Source organism: Pongo pygmaeus, chromosome 3 (genome assembly GCF_028885625.2).
Source record: "Pongo pygmaeus isolate AG05252 chromosome 3, NHGRI_mPonPyg2-v2.0_pri, whole genome shotgun sequence".
In the NCBI taxonomy this organism is placed as follows: Eukaryota; Metazoa; Chordata; class Mammalia; order Primates; family Hominidae; genus Pongo; species Pongo pygmaeus.
Window position 1 is genome coordinate 23,690,049 of NC_072376.2, and position 9,765 is coordinate 23,699,813.

General features: G+C 43.5%; 1 protein-coding gene across 1 annotated transcript in view; it reads right to left on the reverse strand.

The window, feature by feature from the left end:
- The window catches only part of DHX15 (DEAH-box helicase 15), a 57,081-nt gene extending 47,979 nt beyond the window's left edge, over positions 1-9,102 (reverse strand). Inside the window, exons 1-2 of the mRNA XM_054484517.2 lie at positions 8,418-9,102; positions 331-766 (exon numbers count right to left, since the gene is read on the reverse strand). Of these exons, the coding sequence (XP_054340492.2) occupies positions 331-766; positions 8,418-8,779 (798 nt within the window). The 5' untranslated portion in view covers positions 8,780-9,102. The remainder of the gene's footprint in view (positions 1-330; positions 767-8,417) is intronic.
- Positions 9,103-9,765: the final 663 nt, after the last annotated feature.

A 9,765-nucleotide genomic window follows, 5' to 3' on the forward strand; every position in this document is an offset into this window, starting at 1 on the left:
TTTCTCCACCCAAGCACCAGAAAACAAACTGTGTGTCCCTAAATCTGTACTGTCCTGGAGTCAAAACGGGTGGGAGAGCATCACTCTGCCATACATAAGGTAACAAAATTTGAAAAGCGAGCACCACTATTTTCCCCTAGACTCAGGGGAGAGAGGTACTCTCTATAGGATTTCCACTCTGAAATTCAGAGTGCCAATTAAACATCAAATCAGCTATTCTTCAAGATGTTCTATAGGACAGACAAGGGAAATGACCACCAGAATCAAATATGCAACATTTGGTAAACTTAAACATAAATAAAATATGTACCATGGTATACAATAACTCACCTGTGTTGTTTTACCAGACCCAGTCTCACCAACCAGTACAAAGGACTGATGTCTAACCAGAATATCTGTAAACCTATCCTTGTATTCCCAAACAGGGAGCTGAAGACGTTTCTTTAGAATATCATAGTATCGAGGAGTATGGGGTAAGTTGGTGAACGGATTAATGCACTGTGGAAGTGACGTGTGACCTGCATGTCCGGCGTGCGTTGAATGAGCAGAATGTGTAGAATGCGCTGAATGTGCTGAGTGGGTTGAGTGAGCTGAATGAGAAGCTTTTAAAGGTGGTAATCCAGCACTGATAAGCATAGCATTCGTTGACGCTCGCAACTCCTTCTCCTTTTCTTTCTCCCTCTCCCGCTCTCTATCTCCTCTATCACGTTCTCGGTCTCGATCTTTAGACCGATCTTCACGATCCCGGTCTCGATCTCGATCCTTCCTAAAAACAAAAATTTAGAATTCAGATTCTGAATTTTATGCAGAATGTTCATGGTAGCATTATAATCACAAAGAGAGTAGATGTCCAACATTCAAATGAATAAAAAGTCCAATGGATTATGTAACTATCAGAAATAATAAAAAATACCCTACAATCAAGGGTTTCTCATTCTCCACCACAAACATCTTTCCCTTCCTTGCTGATGCCTCACCTTCCTTAACTTTTAACATAAGGTGAGGTAACACAAGAACTCAGTCTGCTGCAAGTAAAACCCCTCCTACTTAGACAACAGAAATCAGATACTGAGGGTAGGATGAAGAAAGGATAAGTCCAAATTGAGTAAAAGAAGATGGCATCTCAATCTTTCTCAAATTCTCCTTCAATTTGTGAAGAGGTATTTTTTGCACTAAAAGTATATTCATAAGTTAGCACAAACACTGCTACTGGAGATAAAGACAACTCCACCTCACATCATTACAGTCAACAGTGGTGGGTTTTGCTCAATACTTTTATAATCCACTTCTAATAAATTACTTTAATATTCCTTTCTTTGCCATAGGACAATGTTTGGTTGTAATGCAAAGTGAAAAGAGCATAGTACAATGTTATACCTGTCAATATCTCAACTAATAGAAATACGAATTACAGGACTGCAGAATTTGTTTTCTTAGTTGTTTTCTTAGTTATACTTTCCAGCACTTTCCCAATTTTCTTCAGTAAATGTATATTGCTTTATTAAAAAAACTGAAATTAAAACTTTTATTCCTTCTTCCTTGTTTACTCTTGCATTTTAACCTAAACAGCAACAGCAAAACACTGAAAGCACTCTATAAATCTATGTACCTTCGTCTATCATAAAATGAAACATAGCCAAATTAAAAATAAGCTTCGCTGAATACTATTAAGTTGTTTAACATGTTAAAATTATGCAGGTAGCCACTCTATTAAACTTGGGTCAATTTTAAGTAGTCAATTCTGGTATCTATTTCCAGTTACTAGAGATTGACCTTAATAAGTCATTTTAAAAGTACCTATGCTAAGAACTTCACAAGCAGAATGGCTGCAGGTTGCTCATATGCGTTGTGGCTGAAAGCAGCCTCTGGGAGACTGGTGGTGGGAATAAAATAAAATAATCTGTGCTTGTTCATTTTACTAATCCAGTTTACTTCAGACCAAGTCCTTCAGCAGAGAAATTTGCCTCAAGATGTTTAAACCCAGACTTGAAATAATGAGGCATGATGGAGCTATGACACAAGCCCCTAAACATGTCATTGTTCCTTACCCACAACACACAAAAGTACAAATTCCCTGTGCTCCAAGTACAGTTGTGTGACATGTACAAATTTACTGAAAAAGGGGAAAAGCCATATATATGCATATATAAACATGAAAAGTGATTTTCCCCTCTTCCATCCCAATGTTCACCTTCTACAAAAATCACAGAGCATACAAGTCAGAACTGTATGAAGCCTCTCATTTCACCTGGCATAAACAGAAAGAAAATCAATGGGAAAGAAAAGTCAAAGGATAACTTAATAAACATAAAACGAAGTCTCACAATTCAATACTTGAGAGTCTGGGCCTATCTTCTGAAATATGCCATCAACCATCTTTGCTTCTCCTGCTTCTGGCCTAAGGTGACTGTTAATTAAGTGTTTACATTGCTCCAAAATGCCAACGAGGTGTAGTTTATAATAAGAGTACATAGATGTACCCAGCAAAGTAAGCAGCACTGTACTCACAAATGGTTCAAATACTTGACACCTTAAAGATCATGGATCATACAGCTAGAAAAGAACTCTTAAAGAACATCTGGTCTGAACAAAAAGGATTCATGTTTCCAGTATTCACTTAACCATGGGGGAAGGAGAAGACGACAAAAAATAATTGAAACAACTTTTTTTTGAGATAGGATCTTGCTCCATCACCCGGGTTGGAGTGCAGTGGCTCACTGGGTCATGGCTCACTGCAATCTCAAACTTCCGGGTTCAAGTGGTCCTCTCACCTCAGCCTCCCGAGTAACTGGGACTATAGGCATGCACCACCACGCCTGGCTAATTTCTTATTTTTGTAGAGATAAGGGTCTCACCATGTTGCCCAGGATAGTTTTCAACTCCTTGGATCTAGCAATCTCTTGCTTCAGCCTCCCAAAGTGCTGGGATTACTGATATGAGCTACCATGCCCAGCCGAGTTTAATGATTTCTATACTTCTAGCATAGTACCAGGCAATTAAGACATGGACCTAACCTTTCAAGAGTTACAAAATTTGGGGGAAGAGGGGTGACAGACAAAGTAAATCATGTATTATATATTGCCTTAGTTTGTTTAAGTAATACCTATACTAACAAAGATTTTTTCAGGGGCCCACTTCATCAGATGCTTCATTACCAAACCAGACAAAGGATGTATAAAATACATTCTAAAGATAAAAAGGTTAGCTGCTGATCAAGCAATGGGGACAGCTGTGGTATTATGATAAAAGGAATGCTGGAATCACCGTTGCAAGACACCGCCTCAATTTACTGATCTGCAAAATGAAGACCATTTTCAGATACTTTTAGTCTCAGATTAAAGTAAGAAAACAGGGAGGATGCAGGAGGCAAATTCAGCCACCTGGAAATGTTGCTTATGGCTCAAACTACCTTCCTTCGATGAGAGAGGGAGGATACAAATGAAAGGTGAGTAAAAGGGGAAAATCAAACCCTCCACTTCATAAATATTTGTCAACTATTGTGCATGTGCGAGTTTTCTTTTTTACACAGATACTTTTTATTATAAAGGAGTTTTGTTCTTAAAAGTTTACTAGTTGAAGTATAAGGGTTTTTAAAAACTGGTATCAAGTCAGTGCTTCAGACACAGCCACAACACGAGCAGGGAGGGAGGTATGACATGACACAGTTGTTGAACATACTGCTCTGTACTGTGTCTCGGTTCAATCTTGGCTCAAGACTTAAGCCAACTATAGGATCACAGTTATTTCTTCCCTCACCTATAAGATGTGGCTATCAATATGTTTTATAGAGTATCAATAGGATTAAATGAGTTAATATACGTGATATGCTTTAAGTGTTGTCTGGCACATTGCAAATGCCCAATATCGGTTGTTGTTGTTATTATTACTATTATTTTGAGACGGAGTCTTGCTCTGCCACCAGGCTGGAGTGCAGTGGCGCAATCTCAGCTCACTGCAACCTCTGCCTCCCTGTTTCAAGCGATTCTCTCCTGCCTCAGCCTCCAGAGTAGCTGGGACTACAGCACATGCCACCACACCCGGTTAATTTTTGTATTTTTAGTAGAGACGAGGTTTCACCATGTTGGCCAGGATGGTTTCAATCTCTTGACCTCATGATCTGACTGCCTCGGCCTCCCGAAGTGCTGGGATTACAGGCATGAGCCACCACGCCCCGCCAGTATTGGTTATTATTAAAGATCTTTTTAAAGTTCTAATACCATGTTAAAATTCTACATGGAGGGCAAGACCTAGTGACTCACGCATGTAATCCCAGTGCTTTGGGAGGCCAAAGTGGGAGGATCACTGGAGGCCAAAAGTTTGAGACCAGCCTGAGCAATACAGTGAGACCCCATCTCTACAAAAAAACTTTAAACTTAGCTAGGTGTGGTGGCACGCCTGTAGTCCCAGCTACCTGGGAGGCTGAGGCGGGAAGATCACTTGAGTCCTGGAATTTGAGACTGCAGTGAGCCATGATCACACCAGTGCACTCCAGCCTGGGAAACAGAGGAAGACCCTGTCTCTAAAAAATAAAAAAATTCTACATGGAATAATAACAGGCACTGAAGTACTGCTAAGGAAGACGTTAACTGGTCATCAAAATCATGATATTTTAAATAAGCATTGCCTTTTTTTTTTTTTTTTCCTAAAAGACAGTCTCCCTCTGTTACCCAGGCTGGAAGTGCGGTGGTGCAATCTCAACTCACTGCAACCTCTGCCTCCCAGGTTCAAGCAATTCTCCTGCCTCAGCCTCCAGAGTAGCTGGGATTACAGTGCTGCGCCACCAGGCCCAGTGAATTTTTGTATTTTTAACAGAGACAAAAACAGGTTTTACTACGTTGGCCAGGCTGGTCTCGAACTCCTGACCTCAGGTGATCCATTCGCCTAGGCCTCCCAAAGTGCTGGGATTACAGGTGTGAGCCACCACACCCAGCAATAAGCATTGCTTTTTATCTGTCAATCTTATTTCCAGGAACCTCTCAAGGATGTGTGCAAATACGTATGTATAAGGATGTTCATCAAACTTCTCATTTATAAAATAGCAACAAGTGGAAAACTAACTATCAATGAACAGGATATTGGTTAAATAAGTGATGTCATACCTTTACAACTGGAGTACTATGGCAGCCAATCTAATTTTTTTTGTTTGTTTGAGATGGAGTCTCGCTCTGTTGCCCAGGCTGGAGTGCAGCGGCACAATCTCGGCTCACTGCAAGCTCCGTCCCGGGTTCATACCATTCTTCCTCAGCCTCCCGAGTAGCCGGGACTACAGGTGCCAGCCACCACACCCGGCTTTTTGTATTTTTAGTAAAGACGGGGTTTCACCGTGTTAGCCAAGATGGTCTTGATCTCCTGACCTCGTGATCCACCTGCCTCAGCCTCCCAAAGTGCTGGGATTACAGGCCTGAGCCATCGCGCCCGGCCTATGGCAGCCAATTTAAAAGCGTAATGTGTACCTACAGTTAATGACATTTCTGAGTGGAAAAAAAAAATCAAAGTACAAAATGACACGCGTTGATCCCACTGATATTAAATTTTATAGTTCATATTTTTGAGTCAATATGCAGAGATCTTAAAAAATGTTCACCAGAAACTGTTCTCCAAAGATGGAGATGAAGATTTCAGGGAATGCCTTCTTTAAACCTTTGAGTATAAACATTTCTTACGTTTCCTGTGGCAAGTTCATTTAACCTCATCTACCATACAGGATTGTAGTGAAAATGTGCATGCTCTACAAATGTTATCACAGTATTAATACATTAGCTTTACTTTCCCATAATTAACAGAAAAAACTCTTATCAGGTGGTAATATCAAAAACCAACATCAAAATGAAAAACGTCCCTAACATCGAAAACTTTTTTCCGTACTTCAATGTTAAGTATGGAAATGTATTACTTTCGGTAATAATTGTAGTGAAGATTCTGTGGGTTGACAAAAAGAAGAAATGAGGCCAGAATATGCAACAGAAACCTATAATTACTTCACCTGATTTCAAAGTTAAAATATGCCAGGAGTAAATAAAGCCTTATATAGTTTGGGAGCATTAATATAAGTGAAATCTCCCACTGAATTACCTTCCCTTCTCAGCACTGGAGAAACCCTATCTGGCAGTGGAGTTTGTAAGACTGACAAGCTTATGCTCTCCGATAAAACCACTTGCTATCAGGGAAATAAAAAAATCTGCAGGACTGCATGGCAGTCAACAAGTGACTTAAAATTATCGAGTATGAAAAAATTCTGATGCCGATAAACATTTTAAGTCCACTGTTAAATAAAACCAGTTCAATGATAAATGGCACTCAAATGACGTAGAAATGAGTATAAAAACTTCCCTCTACAATTTCTTATAAGTTGGGCATTATTCCAAAGATGAACTCTCCTTTATCCATAGGCAAATTCTAAATAATATACAAGGGAATCATAAAGCTACCATTAGACCCCAAAAGTCAACCTTTTTACTAAGGATATCTGTTTTTGCAAGAGAAAGTAAACAATCGCACATACACATGGTGGGACCACTAATCCCAAGGGAAACATTTTAAATGGTGCACATATGCACAAATACAAATGAATTCATTCATTCCCTCCCAGAATATTTTGTTCCAATCTGACCTCCTGTGAGAGACATCAGTTCCAGATGACAGCAATTTTATTTTTGCCTCAGAGAAATCAAGAACTAAGTGTTCCCTACTTTACCAACGCATTATAAATGTCATTAAAATAGGCTGTAATGACTCTTAACTACAGTACTGAACTGTGTGCTGCTGAGTGAAAATGATAAACGCAGGGTTCCAGATCCTGCTGTAAACTTGCACAAGCCACCTTAACTCTGTTCTCCATTTCTCATTCCTTGATTGGAGCCGAGTATAGTCTTTTTTAAGTTGCTTCCAGCTCTGAGAGTCCGTGACATACAGCTCAGAGGCATTAACGTTTTGTGGGGGGTAATGGTGGGGGAGGGTGATAGCCTAAGAGAGTCTGTCTTACAATGTCATTCTTTTTACAATGCCTAATATCGTAAACTAAAGAACTCACAAAATTAAAATGTGACATGCTTTTGCTTTCTATTGAATAATTCAACATATGGCAAGGCCTCAAAAAGTACACCCTATCCTGGCTTATACTCTACAGTGACACTAAACATATCCCTGGAAATCAATTTCAATGAAGAACTTTAGCTGAAAAACTCAAAAAAGCTATACAGGTGACTTGACACAGTGATTCTGTATCACAAGTACACAATAAAATGACACAATTATGCAAAGTATTTCGCTACTCGGGCTTTTGTGGGTTTTGCCTGAATTATCCAAACAGGTCTTTGTACTTCAGCAATGAAAACACACAAGGGACAAGAAATGATTTTCACGAAATTGCTTAAATTAACTGCTAAATTCCCCTGTACCTTTAAGGAAAGGAATCTGGAACACCATGAGTTTGTGTAAGTATTTCAACTCTCAACCTCCACATGGGCGGTGTTTCGCCATAAATACTAAAAACACGTTTTGAATATGATCCCTGTATTTCAAAAGCTACTTATGAAGAAAAGTGGGACATGCACAGAAAACAAATGATGAAAAAAAAAAATACAATGCCTTCTAATCCCTCCCCATGGGATGATGTTCAGTAACCAGTTTTAACCAAAGCAGGAAATAGAGGAGATGGCGGGAGCGTAGGCAGAGGGCGGAAGTTTGCTAGTATCTACTTTGAAGTGTTTGAATGGACCGAGGCACGCTCTCTCCCGCCAAACTATATTCAGTCGCCCCAAAATACCAGCCTTCCAGCCCATCAGGTATATTACTCCACGTTTTCCTTTCTCCCGGCAGGTCCTCTATTCCCACCTCCCCCGAGAATTCCCTATTTGCCGGCTTCTCTCAACTCCCGCCACCCCCATCCCAGCCTACATTAGGATCCACGCGCTGCTCTCACTTTCCGCCCTCCGCCTTTCCCGTCTGGAGTGCCTGGCCGCGCCCCCACCCAGGCCCTCCCCACGGCCCCTCTGCCTGGGAAGTGCCTGCTGCCCTTGGAAGCGAATACTCCCGCCGCGCCCTCCCCCACCCTCTCCCCCGGCTCCAGGCCTTCCTCGGGAACCGAGGCCACGAGGTCCGCGGTTCACTCCCGCCCGACGCCCTCGCAAGTGACTCCCGCTCGGTTCGGCCTAGGGAAGGAGGCGCCCTCATGGCCACTGCAGGCCTCTCCACCCTCCGGACTGGGCTGGGCAGCGGCCCCGTCGCACGCAACCCCCCGCGCCCTTGCCGGGCCGAACAGGCGCCGCGCTTCTCCGACCCGCCGCTAGTGAACCCAGCCCAGAGGGAAACAAAGGCTCGGGCTCCAGGACCCGCTCGGCCAGGCCAGCCCCGGCCCGCTCCCTGCCAGGACCCCAACAAAGCCCGAGCTGCCGCCTCGCGCCCCCGGCCTGGCTTACCCATCGGTCCCCGCACGCTTCTTGCCAGAGGGGTAATCCTCCCCTAGGTCCAACCGGTGCCGCTTGGACATCCTCGCACTCTTCGAACGGGCAGTTATTAAGGAAGAAAGCTGGCTGCTGTATGGGCACAGTCGAGGACAGCCACTTAACTCTGGAGGACCCCCACCCCTCCCGCTACTACAGCCCACACGGTGCGGCCGGAACCAGCAGCTAAAATGGCGGCGGCGACGAGGGCTGGGCCTGCGCGGGCGCGCGCTTCCGCAGCGTGCGTGCGTGCGTGCGAGCCAGCGGGTGTGCGTGTGAGCGAGGTGCGCGCGCACGCCGCCCAAAGGCGGGAACTCCTCTCCCGCCCGCTGCCTCATTGGTCCGACCTTTCTTGGGTCTCCTCCCTCTTCCTGTAGCTTTCCCCTCTTCGGAGCGGCTGTTAGGAAGAGCCTGAAGGCCTTCACTTTCCATTTCAGGCTATCCTTGCCCCTCTGAGTCAAGAAATTGAGAAAGTCTAGTCCTAGTTAGGAAATCCTATTCATCTCTATTACCCCGGCTTTAAGGGAATCTCAGACCCAAAGAGGTTGAGAAATGAATGAAGATCGTACAGCTAATAAGTGGCAGAGCCGGGGTTGGAACCCAGCTATTTAGTAACTCCAGATCTGGAACTTGTGGCCACTGCGCTACCCTCAGTTGCAGTGAGGGGCCGCACGATGGTTCACGCCTGTAATCCCAACGCTTTGGGAGACCGAGGCGGGCGGATCACGAGGTCAGGGGTACGAGACCAGCCTGGCCAACATGGTGAAACCCTGTCTCTACTAAAAATACAAAAATTAGCTGGGCGTGGTGGCGTACGCCTGTAATCCCAGCTACTCGGTAGGCTGAGGCAGGAGAATCGCTTGAACCTGGGAGGCGGAGTTGCAGTGAGACGAGATCACGCCAGTGCACTCCAGACTGGGCAACAGAACAAGACTCCGACTTGAAAGAAAAAAAAAATCAATTGCAGTGAGGAAACTGAAGTGAGAAAATGTTAAGGCTTGTCATGATCTATTTTGCCCTTTTCTTGCCCAGCACGGACACCATGCACTCAAGCTATAGATGTTTTTAACTAGAATACAGAGAATTCGCAGTGAGGTCACAATTTGCTTTTTTGTTTGTTTTTTGTTTTTCTTTCTGTGCCTATTAATGCACTTTCACAGTGTTAAATAACACCCTGCAAGGTAGTTGTTATTTTGTAGACGTAGACGCAAAGGCTGAGGAAGGTTACATCTCCTAGCCATAAGGGCTGTATCTAAAGCCGTAACAAGGAGGTGGGGCAAGATGACTCTAAGGATTTTTGTGGATCTCTCCCCCTAGAGTATCT